This window comes from Moschus berezovskii, chromosome 17, assembly GCF_049115385.1.
Source record: "Moschus berezovskii isolate FMDL1 chromosome 17, NW_MosBer_1.0, whole genome shotgun sequence".
NCBI classification, from domain to species: domain Eukaryota; kingdom Metazoa; phylum Chordata; class Mammalia; order Artiodactyla; family Moschidae; genus Moschus; species Moschus berezovskii.
Genome location: NC_142476.1, coordinates 80,807,557 through 80,834,225, shown reverse-complemented (window position 1 = coordinate 80,834,225; position 26,669 = coordinate 80,807,557). Strand labels below are relative to the sequence as shown.

The window sequence follows — 26,669 nt, the reverse complement described above, 5'->3', positions numbered from 1 at the left end:
GCGTTCTCAATCAATGGCCTAATTTTGAGATGACATCTTTAGGCTCTGATATCACCAACACAAAGACCAGTCCGACAGGAAGTTGCGCTGACACTACCATCCTATGTAAACATCCCAGGCATTTTTGATTCCGTGTCCGACACTCATTGTTTTTGTTTTCCGTTTCGTCAGAAGGTTGGCCACAGTTCCCAGGCAGTGCCTGCACGTGTCTGTAAGCCTTTATAAGCGTTCTCGATCCGAAAAAGCATAGGGGCGGAACCTGGATATGAACCCTGGACTCGGGCAGGTGAGGCATCAGCTGGGACTCCAACAGCGGCCCCCTAGTGGGCGGGACTCGCAGAGACCCAGCGCCCGGGCTGCCTGGGGGAGAAAGACCCCGCGGCGGCGTAGAAGAGACCGGCGCCTCCAGGGCAGCCCGGAGGGGGCGTGACCGGCTAGCAGGGGCCGGGCCAGAGGGCGGAGGCGGGCTCTTCGGGGGCAAGGCGGAGGCGGGGCCGGAAGACAGAGGCGGGGCTGGAAAGAACGGGGCGGAACCAGGTGAAGAGGCGGGATCCGAGAGTGGAGGCGGGGCCGGCCAAAGGGGCGGGGCCGCCGGTGGAGGAGGGGCATCCCGGCGGGCGGGGCCGGCGGAGGAAAGGCAGCCCAGAGGGGCGGGGCCGCGGTTGGAGGAGGAGCGTGGGGTGGGGGGCCACGGCGGGGAGGGGCGTGGCGGGGGCTTGGGGGCGGGGCCCCGGCGGGGCGGGGCTGCCGGCGGAGGCGTGGGCAGCCGGGTAGGGCGGAGCCGGCGGGCGGGGTCGGGATCTCCAGGCCCGCGGTTGCTGGGCTGTCTGCTCGCTGCGGCCCCGCGCTAAGACCATGTACTGGCGCCGCGCAGCGCTGGTGGGGACTCGGCTCGTCCCAGTCAGGAACAGCTCAGCGGGCCGGCTTGAGGGGCCAACGGAAATTTCGGGCTCTGGGTAAGCGGCTCTGCGAGCAGCACGGGCTGGGTGTGGCTGTGCGGCCTTGCGGGGGTCTGGACCTAGCGTTGGGCGGGGGCGGCTTCTTCCCGGGCGCCCGGTACGCCCGCAGTCCGATCGAGCTGCTGAGGCGCCTTGAAGGGCGGGAGGCCGGGAAGGGACCGGGAGAGAAGGTGCCTTAAACGCTCTTGGCCATTTCGGGACCACGTGATCTTCAGATTGCACAAGCCTGTCTTGCTGGATTGAACCTCCCCTCCTCCTCGGTTGCTAGATAAAATACAAGATGCCCTAATAAACTGGTATTTCAAATAAACAGCGAATAATGGTTTGGTTTCAGTATATTCCAGATATTGCACGGAACTTACGTAGGCTAAACAGTTATTCGCTGTTTATCTGAAATTCTAATTTAACCGAGCGATCTACATTCTCATTTGCTAAATCTGGCTTCTGCGGCAGGAAGTGGAAGTGGCGCTTTCTACCAAATGGCCAGGTCTTCGAGATAGGACGGTGTCCCCTCTGGCTCGAGCGAGGTCGGTGAATACCCGCGGCCCCCAGGCCTGCGTTGTGAGATCGCCCCTTTTCTGCCCGCCTCACTCCCGCGCGGCCGGTCGGGGCTGTCCTACCAGCTCGCCTGTCTGTACATCCATCCCTCTGCCTGGGACGTTATTCTTAACTCCTCGATCTGTTAACTTCTGCCAGTTTTGCAAGACTCGAGGAGCCCTTGATTAATCTTCTCTGCTAAACTAGAAGCCCCCTCCAGAAGGTGCCAATCACATAGTGTAACTATTTGACAAGTCCTGGAGGTTCAGTGGTGTTCTTACAGTGATACTATCCCTGCGGCATTTCAGCCCTTTGCCTGCTTAGCACATAGTAGGTGTTCCATAAACGTGGCATGGCTAGTGGCTACTTCATTAATGGAGAAGAGAGACGTGTATTAAACAACTTACTTTTTTGACTGGAATTGGAGAAACGTGCCTTCCAGCAGTTTTCTCTTTTCTTTGGCAGGGAAGGTGATGTTTCAGAATACACCTTCCACCTCCTTTTAGTACGTAAGGAAATATGGTCTTAGGAAAGTTCTACTAGAATTCCTGCTTCCAGAGTAGATGCAAATAGTAGGTGGTTTGGGAATGCTAATTAAGTGTTGAAACTGAGATGAAAAGGATGTGTTCTCTTAGTTGATAAGACAAATTGATGTGTTGTTCCACCAAAGCTCCTACGTAGGTCCACGCCTTCGTCCCTTAACCTCCATTTTCTTTCCTGAACGCTAGATAGTAAAGGATGCAGGCCTTTGTGATATTAGTAAACAAATACTTTGACAATGCTATTTTGTAGTGATAGCAAGTAAAGCTTTTCTCTTTCATATGTTTGGATACATATTTGCATATTAGGTTTCTCTCAATGGATTTCATCTGATATACTATCCTTAATGTTTAACTGCACTGCTCTTTAAAATTCATTTTAGGATGGGGAACAGCACATCGTCATCTTTGGGAAACGCAGCAACTGCTCCCGTGAATCAGATCCAAGTGAGTGATGGGGGACATGTAGGAAAAAACTTTCCTTGGTGGAAATAGAATTGTACATATTTACTATGCTTATCCAAACTTGACATAGTCTAGTAAATTAATTATTAAGTTAATATATTTTTAAATTTGCTATCAAAATCATGCATGATACAAAGAAGTTCTGGATCATTTTCTTAGTCAGAATTTATGAGATTTGTTCTTTTTTTGGCCGTGCCAAATTGCTTGTGGGATTTTAGTTCCCCGACCTGGGATCAAATGTGTGCCCTCTGCAGTGGAAGCACAGAATCCTAACCACTCATAACCAGGGAAGTCGTTATGAGATTTATTCTTAATGGTGCCTTCACTCCTCTAAGTTGGGTCTATGAGGTTGACTGCTCTTTCCATCTCACCCACCTCAGGTTTCCTGTTGTTACCAGTCAGGGTGCCTTAGCCAGGCATATTGTTAGTTTCTGCCCTGAGAAGCCATTTTTCTAAAACATAGAACCTAGTTTGTAGTAGTTACTCTATGACTGATCCTCTCAAGGATACTGTGCACTGCTGTGTTCTCTTGTCTTTCTCTTGCTTGAACTGCAAAGCCCAGTTAAGTCTGCCTCAGAAAATTCCTCTTGTATGTATGTTTTTCTACCCTTGTAGCGTAAAGGACATACGTATTTCTCTGTTCCTCACCACCAAACACCACTACACACAAACATTTCTGCCTTTGGTTTATTTGACTACAATAGTATTCACTCATAGCTGCTGAATATAACAGTAATGTTAGAGACGTGTAGAGAGGGATTGCTACTTTTATAATAAGGATAGGAAACCATGAGGAACTTCCCTGGCAGTTCGGTGGTTAAGATTCCATGCTTCCACTGCAGGGGGCACAGGTTCAATCTCTGGTCATGGAACTAACAGCTCGCAATTTGGCCAAAAAAAAAAAACAAACGAAAAGAATATGAAACCATGAAATATTTAGCAAGGACAGGGTTGAGAAAAGGTGAGAAGGAAGGTTCAAGAAACTGTGACACTGTCACCCTGAGTTCCCGCTCAGTTTGGAATCTCTTAGTTCAGTTCAGTCTCGCAGTTGTGTCCGACTGTTTGCGACCCCATGGATTGCAGCACGCCAGGCCTCCCTGTCCATCATCAACTACCAGAGTTTACTCAAACTCATGTCCATTGAGTCAGTGATGCCATCCAACCATCTCATCCTCTGTCATCCCCTTCTCACTTTCCCAGCTTTCAATCTTTCCCAGCATCAGGGTCTTTTCAAATGAGTCAGTTCTTCGAATCAGCTGGCCAAAGTACTGGAGTTTCAGCTTTAGCCTCAGTCCTTCCAGTGAATATTTAGGACTAATATTTAGGATGAACGGTTGGATCTCCTTGCAGTCCAACGGACTCTGAAGAGTCTTCTCCAACACCAAAGTTCAAAAGCATCCATTCTTCGGCGTTCAGCTTTCTTTATAGTCCAACTCTCACATCCATATATGATACTGGAAAAATCATAGCCTTGAGTAGATGGACATTTGTTGGCAAAGTAATGACTCTGCTTTTTAATATGCTATCTAGGTTGGTCATAGCTTTTCTTCGAAGGAGCAAGCGTCTTTTAATTTCATGGCTGCAGTCACCATCTGCAGTGATTTTGGAGCCCAAAAAAATAAGGTCTCACACTGTTTCCATTGTTTCCCCATCTATTTGCCATTAAGTGATGAGACCAGATGCCATGATCTTAGTTTTCTGAATGTTGAGCTTCAAGCCAACTTTTTCACTCTCCTCTTTCACTTTCATCAAGACGCTCTTTGGTTCTTCTTCACTTTCTGCCATAAGGGTGGTATCATCTGCATATCTGAGGTTATTGATATTTCTCCTGGCAATCTTGATTCCAGCTTGTGCTTCATCCAGCCCAGTGTTTCTCATGATGTACTCTGCATACAAGTTAGATAAGCAGGGTGACAATATACAGCCTTGACGTGCTCCTCTCCCAATTTGGAACCAGTCTGTTGTTTCATGTCCAGTTCTAACTGTTCCTTCTTGACCTGCATACAGATTTCTCAAGAGGCAGGTCAGGTGGTCTGATATTCCCATCTCTTTCAGAATTTTCCACAGTTTGTTGTGACCCACACAGTCAAAGACTTTGGTGGAGTCAATAAAGCAGAAGTTGATGTTTTTCTGGAACTCTTTGCTTTTTCTATGATCCAACAGATGTTGGCAATTTGCTATCTGGTTCCTCTGCCTTTTCTAAATCCAGATTGAACATCTGGAAGTTCACGGTTCACATACTGTTGAAGCCTGGCTTGGAGAATTTTGAGCATTACTTTGCTAGTGTGTGAGATGAGTGCAATTGTGCAGTAGTTTGAGCATTCTTTGGCATTGCCTTTCTTTGGGATTGGAATGAAAAGTGACCTTTTCCAGTCCTGTGGCCACTGCTGAGTTTTCCAAATTTGCTGGCATATTGAGTGCAGCACTTTCACAGCGTCATCTTATAGGATTTGAAATAGCTCAACTGGAATTCCATCACCTCCACTAGCTTTATTCATAGTGATGCTTCCTAAGGCCCACTTGACTTTGCATTCCAGGATGTCTGGCTCTAGGTGAATCATGACACCATCGTGGTAATCTGGGTCATGAAGATCTTTTTTGTATAGTTCTGTGTATTCTTGCCACTTCTTCTTAATGTCTTCTGCTTCTGTTAGGTCCATACCATTTCTGGCCTTTATTGTGCCCGTCTTTGCATGAAATATTCCCTTGGTGTCTCTAATTTTCTTGAAGAGATCTCTAGTCTTTCCCATTCTATTGTTTTCCTCTATTTCTTTGCATTGATCGCTGAGGAATATCTACATCACTATTTGTCAGGGCTTCCCTGGTGGCTCAGATGGTAAAGAAACTGCCTATGATGCAGGAGACCTAGGTTCAATTCCTGGGTGAGGAAGATCCTTTGGAGAAGGGAATGGCCACCAACTCCACTATTCTTGCCTGGCGAATCCCATGGACAGTGGAGCCTGGCAGGCTACAGTCCATGCTCAAAGAGTCACATGCACCTGAACGACTTTCACTTTACCACGTGTCAGCCGCCAGGGTGCTCCTCTCTCTCTAAATTTATGGTCTTGGGGTGTCTCTAAGCTGAGGCAGCACAGTGAGGAAGGAGCACTGGCGTCGGTTTTGGGACAGGGTGGGTGGAATCCCACTCAGTGCTGTGAACTCCTCAACCTCAGTTTTCTCATCTGTAAAATGGATTCAGTAGTATAGCTCTGGCCTGACTAGCTCTCCCTGAGATAGACTTCTGTAGTAAATATTGAGAGTGAGCAGAAGAGAAAGCATGAAAATAGATTCGCAGACACCTAGACTCTTGATCTGATCACATGGACCACAGCCCTGTCTAACTCAATGAAACTAAGCCATGCCGTGTGGGGCCACCCAAGATGGCCGGGTCATGGTGGAGAGGTCTGACAGAATGTGGTCCACTGGAGAAGGGAATGGCAAACCACTTCAGTATACTTGCCTTGAGAACCCCATGAACAGTATCAAAAGGCAAAATGATAGGATACTGAATGAGGAATTCCCCAGGTCGGTAGGTGCCCAGTCTGCTACTGGAGATCAGTGGAGAAATAACTCCAGAAATAATGAAGGGATGGAGCCAAAGCAAAACAAATACCCAGTTGTGGATGTGACTGGTGATAGAAGCAAGTTCTGATGCTGTAAAGAGCAATATTGCATAGGAACCTGGAATGTTAGGTCCATGAATCAAGGCAAATTGGAAGTGGTCAAACAGGAGATGGCAAGAGTGAACATAGACATTCTAGGAATCGGTGAACTAAAATGGACTGGAATGGGTGAATTTAACTCAGATGACCATCATATCTACTACTGTGGGCAGGAATCCCTAAGAAGAAATGGAGTAGCCATCATGGTCAACAAAAGAGTCCGAAATGCAATACTTGGATGCAATCTTAAAAACGACAGAATGATTTCTGTTCGTTTCCAAGGCAAACCATTCAATATCACAGTAATCCAAGCCTATGCCCCAACCAGTAATGCTGAAGAAGCCGAAGTTGAACGGTTCTGTGAAGACCTACAAGACCTTTTAGAACTAACACCCAAAAAAGATGTCCTTTTCATTATAGGGGACTGGAATACAAAAGTAGGAAGTCAAGAAACACCTGGAGTAACAGGCAAATTTGGCCTTGGAGCACGGAATGAAGCAGGGCAAAGGCTAATAGAGTTTTGCCAAGAGAACTCACTGGTCATAGCAAACACCCTCTTGCAACAACACAAGAGAAGACTCTACACATGGACATCACCAGATGGTCAACACCGAAATCAGATTGATTATATTCTTTGCAGCCAAAGATGGAGAGGCTCTATACAGTTAGCAAAAACAAGACCAGGAGCTGACTGGCTCAGATCATGAACTCCTTATTGCCAAATTCAGACTGAAATTGATGAAAGTAGGGAAAACCACTAGACCATTCAGATATGACCTAAATCAAATCCCTTATGATTATACAGTGGAAGTAAGAAATAGTTTTAAAGAACTAGATCTGATAGATAGAGTGCCTGATGAACTATGGACGGAGGTTCGTGACATTGTACAGGAGACAGGGACCAAGACCATCCCCATGAAAAAGAAATGCAGAAAAGCAAAATGGCTGTCTGAGGAGGCCTTACAAATAGCTGTGAAAAGAAGAGAAGCGAAAAGCAAAGCAGAAAAGGAAAGATAGAAGCATTTGAATGCAGAGTTCCAAAGAATAGCAAGGAGAGATAAGAAAGCCTTCCTCAACAATCAATGCAAAGAAATAGAGGAAAACAACAGGATAGGAAAAACAAGAGATCTCTTCAAGAAAATTAGAGATATCAAGGGCACATTTCATGCAAAGATGGGCTCAATAAAGGATAGAAATTGTATGGGCCTAACAGAAGCAGAAGATATTAAGAAGAGGTGGCAAGAATACACAGAAGAACTGTACACAAAAGAGCTTCACAACCAATATAATCATGATGGCCTGATCACTCACCTGGAGCTAGACATCTTGGAATGTGAAGTCAAGTGGGCCTTAGAGAGCCACTAACAAAGCTAGTGGAGGTGATGGAATTCCAGTTGAGCTATTTCAAATCCTATAAGATGATGCTGTGAAAGTGCTGCACTCAATATGCCAGCAAATTTAGAAAACTCAGCAGTGGCCACAGGACTGGAAAAGGTCAGTCTTCATTCCAATCCCAAAGAAAGGCAATGCCAAAGAATGCTCAAACTACCGCACAGTTGAACTCATCTCACACACTAGTAAAGTCATGCTCAAAATTCTTCAAGACAGGCTTCAGCAATATGTGAACCGTGAACTCCCAGATGTTCACGCAGGTTTTAGAAAAGGCAGAGGCACCAGAGATCAAATTGCCAACATCCTCTGGATCATGGAGAAAGCAAGAGAGTTCCAGAAAAACATCTATTTCTGCTTCATTGACTATGCCAAAGCCTTTGACTGTGTGGATCACAATAAACTGTGGAACATTCTGAAAGAGATGGGAATCCCAGACCACCTGACCTGCCTCTTGAGAAACCTGTATGCAGGTCAGGAAGCAACAGTTAGAACTGGACATGGAACAACAGACTGGTTCCAAATAGGAAAAGGAGTACCTCAAGGTTGTATATTGTCACCGTGCTTCTTTAACTTATATGCAGAGTACATCATGAGGAACGCTGGGCTGGAAGAAGCACAAGCTGGAATCCAGATTGCCGGGAGAAATATCAATAACCTCAGATATGCTGATGACACTACCCTTATGGCAGAAAGTGAAGAGGAACTCAAAAGCCTCTTGATGAAAGTGAAAGAGGAGAGTGAAAAGGTTGGCTTGAAGCTCAACATTCAGAAAACTAAGATCATGGCATCTGATCCCAACACTTCATGGGAAATAGATGGGGAAACAGTGGAAACAGTGTTTTTTTGGGCTCCAAAATCACTGCAGATGCTGATTGCAGCCATGAAATTAAAAGACGCTTACTCCTTGGAAGGAAAGTTATGACCAACCTTGATAGCATATTAAAAAGCAGAGACATTACTTTGCCAACCAAGGTCTGTCTAGTCAAGGCTATGGTTTTTCCCATGGTCATGTATGGATGTGAGAGTTGGACTGTGAAGAAAGCTGAGCGCCAAAGAATTGATGCTTTTGAACTGTGGTGTTGGAGAAGACTCTTGAGAGTCCCTTGGACTGCAAGGAGATCCAACCAGTCCATTCTAAAGGAGATCAATCCTGGGTGTTCATTGGAAGGACTGATGCTAAAGCTGAAACTCCAATACTTTGGCCAGTTCATGCGAAGAGTTGACTCACTGGAAAAGACTCTGATGCTGGGAGGGATTGGGGACAGGAGGAGAAGGGGACGACAGAGAATGAGATGCCTGGATGGCATCACCGACTCGATGGACGTGAGTTTGAGTGAACTCCGGGAGTTGGTGATGGACAGGGAGGCCTGGCGTGCTGTGACTCATGGGGTTGCAAAGAGTTGGACACGACTGAGCGACTGAACTGAACTGAACTTCACTGAACTGAACTGAGACTCCTGAGAGTCCCTTGAACAGCCTGGAGATTTAACCAGTCAGTCCTAAAGGAAATCAACCCTGAATATTCATTGGAAGGGCTGATGCTAGAGCTGAAGCTCTAATACTTTGACCACCTGATGTGAAGCGCCGACTCATTAGAAAAGACCCTGATGCTGGGAAAGATTGAGGGCAGGAGAGAAGTGGATGACAGAGGATGAGATGGTTGGGTGGCATCACCAACTCAGTGGATATGAATTTGAGCCAACTGTGGGAAATAGTGAAGGACAGAGAAGCCTGGCATGCTGCAGTCCATGGGGTCGAAAGAGTTGAACATGACTTAGTAACTGAACAACTGAACAGGCACTGACTTGGAATCCTTCTGACCCCCAAGGGCGGATGTAACTTCTGAACCACTTTGTCCTACTCTCTGATTTTTGACCTTCATCTTGAAGGTGCTACTTATGACTCACACTAGGACAACGTAGCAGATGCTTATGTGTTAGATCTGTCCATTCAGACATCCCCGAAGGACCTGGGCATTGATACGCACAAAGCTCAACAAACTTTACCCGTGAAGTTGTGACACAGATGCATAGCGAAGCCTCGGGGTCTTTGTGATAAAAGCAGGCAGGAGAGCTTCCAAGGCTAATATAGCTTCCAGGCTGATGTTAGAATTGTTGGGAATGTTTTTTAGAAATAGTTTCTGACCTCTGCCTCAAACCCACTGGTTCAGCATCTCTGGAAGTAGCTTTTCCAGGAACAGTGAATGCTGGGGAATATCTTATCAAAACAGTGATGACAGTTGTTTTTTTACTATAAAGATATACAAGGAAGGAGTGGAAGTTGAAGGGAAAAACTATTGTTTATACCTGGATCCTTGAAAGCCTTACATTTTGAAGATAAATCATACATCATTGGGGCTTCAGGTGTCACTAGTGGTAAAGAACCTGCTTGCCAGTGCAGGAAATGTATGAGACATGGGTTTGATCCCTGGGTCAGGAATATCCCCTGGAGAAGGGCATGGCAACCCACTCTAGTATCCCATGGACAGAGCAGCCTGGCACAGTCCAAAGGTTTGCAAAGAGACATAACTGAAGTGATTCAGCATGCATGTGTACGTCATTTTTTACCATTGAACATTAAGGAAGTGGGGTGATCATTTTTTAAAATATAAAAATACCAAATCACCATGCTATACACCTGAAACTAATAAAATCATGTAAGTCAGTTATATTTCAATGTAAAAAAAAAGCAAAGAAGGGAATTCTCAGGTGGTCCGGTGGTTAGGACTTCAGGCTTCCACTGCCAGGGACATGGGTTCAATCCTGGTTGGGGAGCTAAAACCCCATAAGCTGTGTCGTTCAGCCAAAAAAAAAAAGCAAAGTATGGTTAAGATGGTAAAAAAAAATATTTAAAAAGACAAGTAAGGAGTTAACTCCTGAACACCTTTTGAATATTTGAGAAGTAGTATGACAAGAGATTAAGTTCCTGGGCTGTGGACTCAGACTTGCACGGGTTCAAATCCCAGCTACCCACTTACGAGCTGAGGACCAGGGCTAAGTTATTCACCCTCCTCTCTGCCTCAGTTTCCTCATGTATGAAGTGGAGGCAATGATAAAGACCTATCTCAGGATTGTAGTGAGGTTGAAGTGAACTAGTGAAAGTAAAATGTTAAGGATTGTGTTGGCACACAGAAGTGTCTGCTGTCTATGAATTGGCTGATTATCTGTGTTATTACTCTGTGCCAACACTTTCCACCCATCACATCCCTTTTCCCTAATAATGTTCCTTTGTCCTCAATCTACAGATGAGAATTAGATGACATAGCCTGAGTCTGAGCCCTGAATTGTGAGGCTCCAAAATCCACCCTATTATATCATGTATATCATTTATCAAAAACCCTTGCTCCTATATCATATATCTCCTGTATCATGATTCCTTTCTTAGAGGTAATGTCTAGAATTAAAATGCTCTTTTTGTTTTTGCTTTACTTCAGGAGACCATTTCTAATAATTGTGTGGTGATTTTCTCCAAAACATCCTGTTCTTACTGTACGATGGCAAAAAACCTTTTCCATGACATGAATGTTAACTATAAAGTGGTGGAATTGGACATGCTTGAATATGGAAGTCAGTTTCAAGACGCTCTTCACAAAATGACTGGTGAAAGAACTGTGAGTCCATTCCCTGTGGTGCTTTGCCCCAAAGTGGGTGGTGAGCTGGGTCACCGAGGGCCTGTATCCTTGTGTAGGGAAAAGTGAGCCAGACATACTCTGAGAATCTGAACTGGTAAAGAAATGGCGGATCTTGGAACAGATTCATAGACCAGCAAACAACAGAGTTCTATTTTTAAAAAATTTTTACCGTGTGTGTGTGTGAGTGAGTGTGTGAAACGGGTGGGGTAATGGTGTTGGCATGAGTGGTGGTCTGTAAATGGTTGACATCCTCCTGGGACTTTTTCAAGATGAAGAATTCTTTCCTCACTTGAACAGTCCTGATCAAGAGTCCTTCATTTTCTGTACTAATAAGAGTGCTTTTGGGCTCCATGTTTTTAGATTCTTGAAATCTGAGGATTTCCCATAGTATGCATTATGGAAAAAATAGAGGAAATTCCATGGTTGTCCAGTGGTCAGGACTCTGAGCTTCCACTGTAAGGGGCTCTATCCCTGGCCAGGCAGAATTAAGATCCTGCATGCTGCATGGTGTGGAAAAAAAAAACAAACCAAACCCAAAGGAACAAAAAAGAAAAATAATGGCAACATTATTTTCCCTTTCTGTTTTTATGTGCCATTTTCCTTCCTATTTATATGTGCCTGTTAAGGAGTTGATAATGTACTCTTCCCCTTTAGTAAACAATGGTAAGAAAGAACCACTTAAACATTATTAATCATTAGAGATTGCTGATTGCTTTATTTTGCCTTTTATATGCCAAAGCGATGAGAAAGGGGTTGAGAGTCAGTTTGTCCTAGGTCTAAACCCCAGTTCTCTCACATATTTTGTGATCTTGGGCAAGTTCCTGTGCCTCCTTTACCTCCTTTGTACCCACCTGAAAGGTTATTGTTTAGACCCAAAGTCTGACTTCTTTGTGAGCCCATGGGCTGTCGCCAGGATTTTCCAGGCAAGAATACCGGAGTGGGTTGCCATTTCCTTCTCCAGGGGATCTTCCCAACCCAGGAATTGAGCCTGTCTCCTGCACTGGCAGATGGATTCTTTACCACTGAGCTAACCAGGGAAGCCCCACCTGAAGGGTTGGAAAGTTTAAATAGGTAATTATCAAAGAGCTTTATATGGTGCTTTACCCATAAAAGCACCCACAGAGTAGCATGTATTAGGAACCTGTGAATGGCTTTATACTTCTGACACCCAGGATGACATCTAAACTTTTGTTTATCCAACAGGTACCACGAATATTTGTCAATGGAACTTTTATTGGAGGTGCAACTGACACTCATAGGCTTCACAAAGAAGGGAAATTGCTTCCACTAGTTCATCAGTGTCACTTAAAAAACAGTAAGAGGGAAGAACTTTAGTGATGTAAGTGAATATAACTTTGCTAGTAATATGTCACTATATATTTAAAATGATACTGCCTGATAATGCCTTTCAAATATTGGAAGGTGTTTTAAATATATGAATTATCTTCATGAAAAGATTGTACAAATAATGAACAATAAATCACTGTGGAAACATCTTATTTGCTAATTCTTCAGTAAAAAAGATATTTAAAACTGAAGGAGCAGATAATAGGTGACAACCTGGACAGAGAGCCATCTGAAGTGAGTGCTGCAAGGGACAGTCCTGTGGGACTAAGAAGCTGCCCCAGTGACATGCCAGTCCCAGATGACCAAGAACTTTAGTCTAACTGATTATGCAGGGACTTGTTACCAAGCAGAGGATTAACAGAAAGACATTTGGGTGGGGGGACATAAGTTTTCAGTAGAAAAAAGCATATTGTTACTGGGAATGAGGGTTTCAACATAAATTTTGGGGAGACACATTCAGTCCATAACACCATAAATTACAGCTGGATAAAAGTCTTAATATAAATCTAAGGCAAAACTAGGTTTTGGCAGCTGTACTTTCTTTCCAGAATCATAGGTTAGGAAGAAAATGGTGACCTGTTTAAGAAAAAGTATGATTTTTTTTTTTGGTGCTTGATTTTTAATGTTAAGATCTGAAAGACAAACTGTTTAATATTTTTAAAAAACAGGCCATTTTCCCCCCTCACTTTTTACCACTGATCAACTTAGACATGAATTGCCAAAATATTTAATTGGAAAGCTGAAAAGCTGCTGGGAGAAAAGGGACTTTTAAAATATATTTGAGTTTCATTGTTTACTAATACTAAAAAAAAAAATACTATTTGAGCAATATTTTTTTAAAGGCAAGTTTCCTAATTAAGGTTTAAAATAAAGTTTAGTTTTGCTCATCTGTGAGGAAATATTTACAGTTGACCCCTGAACAAGGCATGGATTGGGGCTCTGAATACCACCTTAAAGATCCAAGTGTAATTCAGAATCAGTCCTCCGCACCCTGATTCATCCAGCTACAGACTGTCTAGTACCGCAGTATTTATTACTGAAAAAAATCCACGTCCAAAGTGGACCCACACAGTTCAAACCCACGTTCCAAGGGTCAGCTGCAGTTTGTGATCTTTCTCCATACAGCTGTTCTCTGCCATCTTTAAATGGAGAACTCTAACATCGAATGAATGTTTATAAAGTTTTGGTGGGTATATTCATATGTAGCTTGTTCTCTTCAATTCCTCTGGCTCCGATCTTAGAACATTTAATATGAAAGTCTGATGGGAATTTTCAGAGAAAAGAAATCTCTGTAAATGGGCACTTAAAATATTTTTATTTGCATAGTTGAGTTTTGGTGTTACCTTTTCCCAAAGGCAACTTTTACTTTCTATTTTTAAAAATTTTGTAATTGAAGTATTGTTGCTTTCCAGTGTTGTATTAGTTTCAGGTATAAAGCAACATGACCCAGTTACAGATTATATACCTATTATATATATATATGTGTGTATATATTCTTCTTCAGATTCTGTTCCCTTGTAGGTTATTTCACAGTATTTAGTAGTTCCCTGTGCTATACAGCAGGTCTTGTTAGTTAACTATTTTATATATGCTGCTGCTAAGTCGCTTCAGTTGTGTCCGACCCTGTGCGACCCCATAGACGGCAGTCCACCAGCCTCCCCCGTCCCTGGGATTCTCCAGGCAAGAACACTGGAGTGGGTTGCCAGTTCCTTCTCCAATTTTATATACAGTATTGTGTATATGTTAATCTCAAATTCCTAATTTATCCTTTCCTTCCTCCCAAAGGCAACTTTGAATATTTTTTCCCCCACAAAAGAATCCTGTTTTAAACTCTTTAAAAATGTGTATTTTTATTAAATCTAGTTTTGATTCTATAATTAATACCCATTGGAAAAGAATCCTCAAGCACACATTTTAAATAAACATTGAGGCATTTCAAGACCAGTATTAATGATGAAACCTTAATTTCATTTTATTCAACTATTATAAGACTGAATATTCAAATACTGTAAGATTATAAAATGTTTAAGGCCAAGAGTCTTACATCTTGTAAGCCATGCATGCTAAGTCACTTCAGTCATGTCCCACTCTGTGGCCCTATGGACTGCAGCCTGCCAGGCTTCTCTGTCCTCGGAATTCTCCAGGCAAGAATACTGGAGTGGGTTGCCGCGCCCTCCTCCAGGGAATCTTCCATTGAACCTGCGTCTCTTATGTCTAACCTGCATTAACAGGCTGGTTCTTTACCACTAGTGCCACCTGGAAGCTTCTTAGAAGCCATAACCTTTAAATTCTTCTTTCAAGAAATAAAAAGACAAATACTTAATGTGCATAGTTTATTTGGTACCTCTATCAAATTCTACAATAATACAAGTGACCAGAAACAGTTCACATTGTGCCCACCTGCACTTGATGTCTAAAATGATTTATCCAGTATGGGTTTTGCAGGGCTAGACAGGAGAGTCCAGATTTCACAGTATTGGTGGAAACTATTTTGTCATGAAACAAATTTCATACATTAGTGTTTCATCCATTTTTCTATCAGAAAACAGCAGAATTACATTGTTAGATGTGCTATTTACAGTGATAACTTGGAAGACTCAACAGTGAGTTTATCAACTGATCTAGGAAACCCCCGCCCCTTCTTTCAGGGTCCTTTTCCTTTGAAATGGAATGTGTTATAAATCAGACTTTATATACTTTAAAGCACCAGCTTGACAATTTAAAGTTTTCTCTCATTTTTATAAAATATTCCTGCTTTAAAAGGCAAAGTGAATGTAAAAATGTGAATGTAATTAAACATCACTGGCCTGGATACTTCTTATTGCAACTGTTTTACAACTGTATTCACTTCTTTGAATGAATTGCTGGTAGGCTTCAAAGAAAATATTTGCCTTTTGTCTTGAAAAATTCCCTTAAAAAAATTAACCATTTTTGGAACTGTACAACTTTATTTTTCACTCAGAGTGTTTAAATATGCAACTTGGTCCTTGGAGATCATGTTAGAGTCCAGCTTCTTGGATCATCTGTTATACAAAACAATAAAAAACCTTAAACTATCACAAGGTATTACTGATGTTAACAGTCATGTATGTATAACACATCAGTGTCCTAGATTATCCTGTTAATGGGTGCTTAAACTAACATACAATCAGATTTTAAAACTGGTTAAATTTCCATTCTTTATGTAAAAGAGAAAGCTGTAAAAGAATCTTCAAGTTCTGTACTTCAGAAATACTGACACTATTAAGGCATTACTTAATGAACAGACCCTAAGCAAAGTATGTATGCCTGTGTTAGAGAGCTAGTCGTATTTTAAGGCAGTCAGAAGGTTCATTTTTTTTCACTTTAAGGCTCTTATATACTTCAATTTTATTCTATGCAGACATTAGTCTGTATAATTTAAATACTGAGTGGTCAAATATGGAAATCAAAGCCATTATATAAAGAAAATGGAGATTTTATAACTAGATTGTAACAGTTCTTCCCCAATTTTTTTAAAGCTGATTTCATTTAGCTCATCCCTTAGGAGAATTTATTCATCATCAGAAGCTGACAATAAAAGGAGGAAAATATAATTCAGATGCATTACAAGTTATGTCTAGTCACACCACACCAAATTACATGTAGTACATCTTTAGTAGTGCAACAAAAATATTTTTTCTTGGTTACTATTCATTAATTATATAATATCTTTGATTTGGCCATGTATGGATTCTAAACAGTTTGCATTGCAAATAAAGCTTAATAGAGGTTTCGATACAGTGACTGTATTGATATAATTAATGTTCCATCAATTATGTGGTAATGATACATAAAATAGCAAGGCTTTAACCCCATTTACTACCCTTAACAATCCAAGTGTTTATTAAGTGAAACGTATCTAACTTACTATTTCTTTTGTAGAGATTCTGATAGCTTCTAAAAACAGAAAAATTTTAATATATTTGAAAATGAAATATTTTCACTTCTGTTCATAAAATTACTGTAACATGGCGGTACTAAATTAAATAGAAGCAAACGGAAAAATTTTCTTAGGCTCAGAAATACCTTTTATATATTTTCATTGTATTTACAAAATTAATTCTCATTGAAAATAATCACATTAATTTCAGTCATAGAATTCTGCAACGTATCTCCTAAATTTATGTTTCTTTTTACCAATTTCCTATATAATTTGGTATTTTCAGAGTTTAGGAAAATGTGTCATTTATTATAATTTCTATTCAAACAGTAAGTTTAACTACATTATTAGTTTTCTTTATTAGTTTTCTACATGAAAAATACTACCATAGGATTAATTTTTAAATTAACATCATGATAATTTTTCAAAAGTAAATAAAACACTTACCAAGTAAAAAAATGTTCAATGTGGATACAAGTCTTATTTATAAGACCTTTTATACTACAAGCCATGTATATAGAGCATCATCAAGTACTTGGCAGACCAAAGATTTTGTGGGTAGTCTTTATAATTATGGAACTATGAGCACTGAGATGTGCTACTTTCTGAGAATATTCAGTTATTTATTTTTCAAAGAGTGCTTTTTCTAAGAGCCAGGTACACTTATAATTGCAAACAGAGGCTGAATACCTAACCCTACTCAAAAGGCCACAAAATTTCTGCATACAACTTATATAAAAGGTATACAAGTTAACCTGACTGGGAAGAGAATTTATCAGTTTGATTATTGTTCCAGGAGACCTGCCTGTTATTAATTTGAAAAAGAATGTGGCCTTAACTCTATGTGGAACAAAAAGCAATCTGCAAAAGATGTATCCCAAAGCTAAATACAGGTGATTTTGTCATTCACTTTATTACTCAGGTAGAGCAGGAGTAGAAAAACAAAAGACCAAAATATCAGAAGAAAGGAATTTTAAAAGAAAAAAAAAGGTACAGAAATAATCTTTCCACAAATAAGGGACTAGGGAGCAGGTATATGGGATATACTAGATTAAATGCATACAGTAAGTACACCTCATTAACTAATTCGACTTACCTTTTTTTTCCTAATTCTCCCTTGTGCATGTTTCCATTGCAGCTATCTGACATTTCTCTAGAGGGGTTTACTGCCTTAACAAATCACCCATGTCTGGTAAACAAGATAAGAATTTTTCATTTTTTACTAATTTTCATTACTTACTTACTGTAAGGGCCTTATTAAGAAATGTGTGGGTACCTTTAAGTCAAATTAAAATAAGTCCAATAAGTGATCACAATTATTTTCCTTTATCGTTTCGATGTAGCTTGTGCTTCTAAAGACGTTTCTCACTTAACTATCAGATCCTCACATTTATTCAGAAATCCTGTCTTAAATTTCCCAAAAAACTTTAAATTGCTTTGCAGAAAAAAAGCCTGATTAACTGATATTCTGTCATTTATAGATTTACCTATTATTTAAAACATAAAGCAAATGTTTGTAAGACCATCTTCTTACTTAAGAGTATGAGTTTGTTTTTTAATGGGATCTTAGACTTGGAATATATTACTTCCTTCTCATATCAGAGAATGATGACATTTCCCATTCAGAATAGAGTGTTTAAAAAAATTACTCAGCTTAATAAGCTATTTTTCTAAAACATTTTATCTTTCAAAACATATACCCTATTAAAAGTTTTAATTTTAAAGAAGTTCTAATTTGTATTGCAAGCCTTCTTCCCAATTTTGACTTTTATACAGATATAAATTCATTGATTCTTCTATGATCCAAGGATCAGATATGTTACTTTTAAGGATAGCAAAATTGCATCACAAGGGTTAAACTGGTTGTCTCCAGTCACACAGTAAGTTAGAGTGAAAGAGGCTCCAGGGAGATGATGGTACATCCCATTCATTGAGCATTTTCCTCACCAGTATTCCCGTAAGATGATCACTAAACTAAACAATACAAGACCGTGTTCCTAAGTGGAATTTCCTAGAAATTTCAACTAACAAGGAAAGGGTAGGATTATAAGATTAGTTTTTGTTTTTACTAATTACAACTATATTCTAAAAATATTTACTTATTTTCTGGGACATAAAGTTTATTTTTCTTAGGGTTGTTTTTTTAAAAGCAACATTTTCCTAATCAGTGGTAATGCTAAAAGTAATTCAGAAAATAAAACTTCTTTATTACTTGAGAATATTTTATTCATAATGAGGTAAAGTTTTTATTTTTTCTATATGACTATGTTATATAGCAACACAGGTTATTAAGATATTAATTGTGCTTGAGGGTCACTATGAACTACTAAAGTATACATGTTCACAATTTCTGTTTTTCTACTCCTAAAGCAATCATGTATATACATTAATTATTTCCTAATACCTAAACAGATAAAAGTCTTCAAGAATTCTATTTTATCCCTTATTCTTGTAAGTAAATGTCTTCCCATTTTGTTTGGGAAATGAACACTGGAATGAGAATGAGGAGGCCGTTTCTAGATCTAGGGCTCCAATGTCATACTCTCTCGGACCTCGAGTTCCAAGCCTAAGTAAAAAGTTTACTGCTTATATTTCTAAGGTTATTTCCAGCTCTAAAGCTCCATGATTTGAAAATAAAGCTACCTTGTGTGGTGATCTTTAGTTTTCTTTCTCAAATCTTAGCATTTAATAGACTTTCCTATGTGACTGCAAAAAGGTCACAGCTAATCTTACTTCTCTGATGGATTTATTAATATTAGTTCCTGAATATTCTGTCTAAAAACAACATAGAAACAGTATTTAACCAAAGGAAATAAGCGTTTATATTATATTCGACTTAACATTTCTATTAGGAATAAAAAGTTAGATCATGTTATAATTTTTAAGACCACCTTGGGTTTATGTAATGAAGGTTCTTTAAACTTTAAATTCAATCTGAGCATAATATTTTAACATATCGAAAACAGCTACCATTTCAAATCTAATGCCTGACAGAGGGTAAAAAAACCAAAGATACCAGAAGCAATGTGTTTTGCGGGTGTTGGGTAGTGATGCCACTAGCTTTGTTGACCAAAATCTCAGGTAAACCACAATATTTACAAATTGCTACCAGCTGCCTTGAAGGAATGGCTACATATCAGATAAACCCAGTATACGTATGTCAAATAAGTTTGAAAGGGACATTTTCTTGTCACTCCCAGAGCCCAGATTTCTCATGAAGCAGAAGAAAATATACAAATTCTAACATTACTTAATCCTTCTGCCCCTAACATAAAATCTCTAACCCCCAAGCACACAAAGTCTGTGATTTACACTTATTGTTTGACTTTTCATAGTGAGAAGGCTTTAAAAATCCCCAGTAAATCTTTAAATACATTTAAAGAACAGTACATAAAAACTAAAGTTTTATGTGCACATTATCTTAGCCAACCATGATATAATTATGAGCAAATATATTGGCGTTTCAACAGCTTAAAGCTCCCCACACAGAAGGGGTATTTGCTCAAGGAAATAATGTACTTTATAATGAATAGGAAATTTAATATACACAAATAAGAAAAATTTAATTTCCTATAGACTGATTAGTGGTAATATGCCACTCAAAAATTGCCTTTCAAACCTGAAGGATCTAGATTGCTTATTTTTTTACACTATCAAAAAAGAATATTTTGCCACAAATAAATAGCAGACAGAGGGATGCCAACATGTTTACAATTAGAAATATCTAAAACCCATTTATACTTGGCTAAAAAAAGTAATTAAAAGTAATTAAAAACAATATTTTAAAGTAAGGTATAACCAGATTATGGTTACATTTGAGATTTTGTCATATTTTTCAGATTATGAGTAGGGGAAGTTAAATGCTTGAAACATCTTATGTTTTCATTTATGAACATGTAAAAATGTGTTCCTACATGTGGCTATGTTGGTATAAGCCACAGGAAACCATCAAGTCATGCCCTTCACAGCAATAAACAAACAAGAACAAACCAAAATAAGACTTCCTCAACTGATACAAACTTTAGTATCTCTTCTCAAAGGTTTCCATTATGTTTCTGGTTAATGGTAAACAATCCTGTAAGTGTAAATGAACCCTCAGAAGCAGTATCTTTTTCACTGACTGAGATTGCTGCTATTTATATGATTGGAGAAAACTGTTAAAGCAATTTGTAAAACTCATTCACAAGCAAATGTCTTGGTTGTTTTATCCATCAGTATAAAAATTTACAAGGAGTCTCATAATCAATCACAGTACATGGTCCAGTGCATTTCAGAGTATTTGGACATTATCAAAGCTGTCCTTACCAATGAAAACATTTAAGAAAACTTAAAGGCATTTCTCAAACAAATAACATGATATAGGATTACTTACACTTTTGGCTCTCACTTCTTTTAAGTACAAATGTGATCATTCACCAAAGCAGAACTGTTTGACTATTTTACAGTGTCTCAACAAGAAGTTCTCTGTTAGGTAGAGGGGGCTACAGTGTAGTCTGAGGCTATTTCCCAAAAGCTAGTTTAGTAGAAAGAACTTTGGGCTCATCTTATTGTTCCTTCTTTTTTTTTTGGTAAGGTAACCTTTCCATTATGCACATATTGTACCACTGTCTGACTTCCTTCAGTGGATTAAGATTAGCTGGGAAGCAGCTGTGTGTTTTTAGCGAGATCACTGATGGCAGTGGACCTCTTAGATTGTGCTGGTGCTTATGGTTAAATCATATCTAATGTGAAACTTCGAATCACATCCAGAGCTCCAGTATCAAAGCCACACATGTCCAGCATGCCTCTATCATCTGGGTCTGCAATGGTAAAGCCACTTGATGTCATTCCACAAACAATCAATTTAGCTGGAATATCCATATTCTGTAGGAAAAGATCAAAAATATTTTAAAAATAGTATGTTAATAAGCAAAAGCAAATAACCTCCAAAATTAAAACATTTTAAATTCTACCACAGCTTTTCATTACAAAGCCAATTTGTTTTTCCTCCATAAAATCTGTCAGTCTTCTGGGGCCAGAAGACTTCAGAAGAAGAGAATGTGATCTTTAGAAGTATAGAAAATTAAACATGTGAACAACCTGCTTCTCTGCTGGATGTTATTACTCATTTTATGGACACAATATACATTCCTGAGCAGCACAGGGACTCTGTACTCATGAAACCTGTCAGAATATTGAGAGACATCAGACATTTTTACCAGCACATCATACACTGGGGCAGTATGTATGGGTACACATAAGGAAAACAGTTCCTGGGGTTATCAATTTTTGTTCTATGACATTGCTATGTATGACATATATAAATGTCATTACTATAATGTCAACGTAATAACCCGTTCTCTGCAGCTATGATTTAAGGCTAAAATACTTGAGTTTTTGAGAAAGACTAACAGTCATTGAGTATGCACTATGTCAGATACCATGAACTCTTTAGACAGTTGATCTAACGTTAACTGTTCTAACGAGGGCGTCCCTGGTGGCTCTGTGGTAAAGAATCTATCTGCCACTGCAGGCGACAAGGGTTCGATCCCCTGGTGGGGAAGATCCTCTGGAGAAGGAAATGGCAACCCACTCCAGTATTCTTGCCTGGAAAATCCCAGGGATAGAGGAGTCTGGAGGACTACAGTCCAAGGAATCACAAAAGAGTCGGACACGACTTAGCGACTAAACAGTAACAATTGTTATAACAACCCTAGAAGGTAAGTAGTACTTTTAACCAGCCTGGCACATACCACAGCAGTGATATACAATTATGACATGTACCAGTTAAATAATTCACTTGGATCCACAGCTAGTATAAAGAGAAAGACCCAGGACTCAGAACCCAGGCTTCTTGACTCTGAGTTCCATTCTCTCACTTGTTCTCTTAAGCACACACGAGAATCCCCAGAAAGGGTTGTTAACACATAGTCCCATTCCCAGAGTTCCTGACTAAGCAGGTCTCCCAGGGGCTCCAGAAACATGCATTTCTAACAAAGTCCCAGGTGATGCTAAGAAAAGGTACAGGTAGGGAAACCACACTTTGAGAACCACCACTCTTCATCAAGTTCTAGCTCTACTTCCAGTCACACCTGCCACAATTCAAGTGCTTCACATTCTCACCTGACTAGCAGATTCCATACTGGATAGTGCAGATACAGAACAATTCCCTCATTTCAGAAAGTTCAACTGCAGAGCACTGATTGGAACTCAGAAATACTCGTAACACTTAAAACACATTATATTATAGCTTTGCTTTACGTTTACATAGGTCTTAGCAAAACTCAGAAATGATGTTGAATCATTAAAAATTTTTGATTAAATTTCAAAGAATTTTGATTATTACTGAAAATACTGCTTGCAAAGGATATTAAAATGTATACATCTGGAACTGGTTGAAATAAATTATATATGTATACTCAGTACTTCCTCATTTCAAGTACTGTTGAGTCCAGAACTAGTGTTGTATTCCTTTTACAAAGGTACACAACTACCTTCAGTATCATTTAAAAAAAAAAATATTGACTGGTTTAGAACTGAATCTTGTTTGGGGTGAGAAAGAATATTAGAATTTGCTTTACCTTTCGATATTCCCTCAGAGCGACAGCAGGATGGACACTTCCAGCAAAGGTCTCGTTATCAGTGAATACAATGAAGACATCGGCAGCTGTATTTGTCTTTTGAGCCCAGATCATTGGAAGAGAGCAATCAGTTCCACCTGCTGGGATCTAACTCAGAATAAAAACATGGTTAAGAATAAAAGAAAATGCTCTCATTTCCATACTGAGATGTATACTATTTTACACATTATCATCTTTTTTAGCGCCAACGTATATGCTTTCAGAAAGCTTGTAAATATATTTTTGATTTTGTGCTCGTAAAAAAAAATTGAGATATAACACAATTTGTTCTCATATATTGATTAATATCAGGCATGACATCAATACAAAATAAAATACATGCTAAGTAAACTACACGAAATAGTTTCTTACCTGACTCATAGCCAGTAAAACTTGTTGTAAGGTCATATCTGTAGTCACTAGACATGGTACCATTTCATCTGAAAAAGCAACTATAGAAGAATCTTTCTCTGTTCGTGTGACAACCTGAAAAATTCAATAGTAGGAATTTTCAGTACATTCAGGGAAAACAAATACAGTGTCTTAAAGTTCATCTTTAAAAGAAAATATGATGATTTATTTCCGAACTTACTGCATTTGAAAACTATACAGTAACAGTAGTATAGCTTTCAAAGCACTTTCACAAACTCTTACAAAGAAACTGGTTTTAACAACAATCCTTTGAAGCAAATAGAGTATATATTATTCCTCTTACTTTATTAAATAGGCAATAAAGCCACAGAAGAGAAGCTAAGAGGCTCGCTGATGATTACTCGCTACTGTGTCAGGCTAGAACCAAAGTCTCCTGTCTGTTACTATTAGTCCTTGATCTTTTAACATCTATATTCGTTAATAATTTCTCTAAGCATTATCTATTTCTTTAAAAATACCAGTAATATTTAATCTGTTATTGTAAAATTAAAGAGTTCTACTCTGATTTTTCTGTAGACATGCTTTTTCAATATACCTACACTATCATGTATACCTAAGTATTAGAGTATATGTAAGTATGTTTTTGTTGTTGTTCAGTCGCTAAATTGTATCTGACTCTTTGCAACCCCATGGACTGTAGCGCGCCAGGCTCCTCTGTCCATGGGATTTCCCAGCAAATACTGGAATATAGAAGTATATTCAAGTATTTATACAATACTTAAAGCTTTGCTTAAAACAAGTGATAATATAATTTTTGATCATATCCAACTTTATAGTTTTACACCAGGTAAATATTTCCAGTATGGCAAAATCCTAAATTGCCTTAGGAGTTCTCACCATGCACATTGCTGCAGCTACTGTGCTTGCGTTGAGTACACTACCCAAAACTTTTTGGTTCATAGAACCACTGACATCAATTGCCAGTAAGAAACGCTTTCCAGTTGGCTCGACTGTCTAAAGAGAAAACAAAACAATCATTAAAAGCAATCATAGAAACTGTAAATAAATTAAATCTCTTACATATCATATTTACTTAATTTTCACTCAAAAGACTAAGATAAAAGGCTTGATTTTTGATTTACCAATTGACAAATATTTAGAAATGCTTAGCTTTAACTAGAGGTAAAACAATGAAAATAAGATGGCCTATTTAGTAACTTTAGTAACTAGTAAAGAAGTTACAGCCTTCCTTTTTTTTTTTAACTTTTCCTCATGAAGTAAACTGGGAATTTCTAGCAAGGCATTTTTTTTCTAGTAAAATATAAACAACATAAAATTTACTTTCTAATCATTTTTAAGTGTATAATAAGTAGCATTAAATACATTCACAATGTGTTTTATATATATATACGTATGTATGTATGTATATAACCACCATTACTATTTCTAGAACTTTTTCATCATCCCAACAGAAACTCTGTACCCACTGACAATACCTCCACATTCTTGTCCACCTCTAGCCCTAGGAAATTTCTGTTTTATTTTCTACATCCATGAATTTGTATATTCTGGAAACCTTATGAATGGAACCATAGGATACTTATCCTTTCCTGTCTGGCTTTTTTTCACCTAGCATAATGTTTTCAAGGTTCATCTCTGCTGTAGCATCTTTCAAGTTCTACTACTTTGTAAGGCTGAATACTCCATTATATGCATATATCATATTTCATTTGTCCATTCATCTCCTGATGAATACTCAAGGTCGGTCCCATCTTTTGGCTGCTGTGAATAATGCTTCTATCAACATCTGGGTATAAGTACTTGTATGAATTCCGGTTTTCAGTTCTTTTGGGTATATACATAGGAGGTGGTATTTTTGGATGGCCAGAGCCATCCAACCAGGTGTGAAGTGGCATCTCACTGTGGTTTTGATTTGCATTTGTCTGATGACTAATGTTGAGCATCTTTGCATGTGCTTAACTGGCCATTTGTTTACCTTCCTTGGAGAAATGTCTGTTCAAGTACTTTGCCCGTGTCTTGAATTGGGTTGTTTATATTTTTACTGTTGAGTTGTAGGAGTTTTATATACATATATATGTTCACACATATACGTATATAAATATATATATATTCTGGATTATAACCCCTATAAAATAGATGATCTACAAATATTTTCTCCTTCTCTGCAGGTTTCTTTTCACTCTCCTGACAGTGTCCTTTGATGCACAAAAGATTTGAGATTTAATGAAGTCAAAATTTATCTACTTTTCTTTTTCTTTTGTCGTCTGTGCTTTTGATAGCACATCTAAGAATCTACTGCCAAACCCTGGGTCATGAGCTTTTATAATATGTCTTCTTCTAACAGCTGTGTAGTTTTAAGTCTTATCTACAGGTCACTTTGAGTTAATTTTTGTATGTGGTGTCAAGGTCCAGCTTCACTCTTCTGCATGTGGATATCCAGTCTCCCCAGCACCATTTGTTAAAGACTATATCTTCTCTCCATTCCATTGTCTTGACACTCCAGTCAAAAATCAATTGACCATACATGTGTGAGTTTAATTCTAGGCTCTCTGCTCTATTCTGTTGGTGTACATGTTGTGTTTATGCCAGTACTACACTGTTTTGATTACTGTAGCTTTGTAGTAACTTTTGAAATCCTAAATTTGGAAGTGTGGGTCTTCCAACTTTGTTTGTTTTTTCAACGTAGGTTTCTCGATTTGGGGTCCTTTGAGAGTCCATATAAATTTTAGGATGGGGATTTCTATTTCTGCTAAACATGCCACAGGGATCACACTGAATCTGTAGATTGCTTTGGGTACACTGGCATCTTAACGTTATGAAGTCTTCCAAACTAGGAACACAGGATGTCTTCTCATGTATTTATTTATTCTTAAATTTCTTTTAGTAGTGTTTTGCAGTTTTCAGTAAGTCAGTCTTACACCCCATAGTTAAATTTACTCCAAAGTTTCTCATTATTTTTGATGCTGTTGTAAGTGGAATGTTTTCTTCATTTTGTTTTTGGATTGTTCATTGCTAGTATATAGAAATACTAATGATTTTTTCTTGCTGAATTTATATCCTGCAACTCTGCTGAATCCATTTCCTAGATCTAATATTATTTTGTGGAATTAAAAAAAAAATTATTTTTGGTCATGCCATGTGGCATGTGGGATCTTAGTTCTCCAACTAGGGATAGAACCTGTGCCCCCTGCAGTGGAAGGGTGGAGTCTTAACTACTAGACTCCAGGGAAATCCTATTTTGACA

At 39.1% G+C, this 26,669-nt stretch overlaps 2 protein-coding genes across 3 annotated transcripts in view; one reads left to right on the top strand and one right to left on the bottom strand.

Annotated features, from left to right (window-relative positions):
- The first annotated feature begins 766 nt into the window (after positions 1 to 766).
- Positions 767 to 23,151, top strand: GLRX2 (glutaredoxin 2). 2 transcript variants are annotated; one of them, XM_055419926.2, is made up of 5 exons: positions 767 to 956; positions 2,419 to 2,482; positions 10,988 to 11,164; positions 12,389 to 12,524; positions 23,012 to 23,151. In XM_055419926.2, exons 1-4 carry the CDS (start codon positions 856 to 858, stop codon positions 12,518 to 12,520), a joined length of 474 nt encoding a protein of 157 aa, XP_055275901.1. In that variant the 5' UTR covers positions 767 to 855; the 3' UTR covers positions 12,521 to 12,524; positions 23,012 to 23,151. The 2 variants fall into 2 exon arrangements, with proteins under 2 accessions (XP_055275901.1, XP_055275900.1); XM_055419925.2 differs by lacking the exon at positions 23,012 to 23,151 and having other exon boundaries at positions 12,389 to 13,400.
- The window catches only part of RO60 (Ro60, Y RNA binding protein), a 34,003-nt gene continuing 21,132 nt past the window's right edge, over positions 13,799 to 26,669 (bottom strand). Inside the window, exons 6-9 of the mRNA XM_055419922.2 lie at positions 24,302 to 24,418; positions 23,405 to 23,518; positions 22,994 to 23,140; positions 13,799 to 21,296 (exon numbers count right to left, since the gene is read on the bottom strand). Coding sequence (XP_055275897.1) covers positions 21,144 to 21,296; positions 22,994 to 23,140; positions 23,405 to 23,518; positions 24,302 to 24,418 — 531 coding nt within the window. The 3' untranslated portion in view covers positions 13,799 to 21,143. The remainder of the gene's footprint in view (positions 21,297 to 22,993; positions 23,141 to 23,404; positions 23,519 to 24,301; positions 24,419 to 26,669) is intronic.

What these genes read in the sequence shown, in the direction of transcription:
- GLRX2 (XM_055419926.2), top strand. Translation starts at nt 856, where the DNA reads ATGTACTGGCGCCGCGCAGCGCTGGTGGGGACTCGGCTCGTCCCAGTC. An exon ending in ACGGAAATTTCGGGCTCTGG is followed by an intron (nt 957 to 2,418) that starts GTAAGCGGCTCT and finishes AATTCATTTTAG; the next exon opens with GATGGGGAACAGCACATCGT. An exon ending in AAATGACTGGTGAAAGAACT is followed by an intron (nt 11,165 to 12,388) that starts GTGAGTCCATTC and finishes TTTATCCAACAG; the next exon opens with GTACCACGAATATTTGTCAA.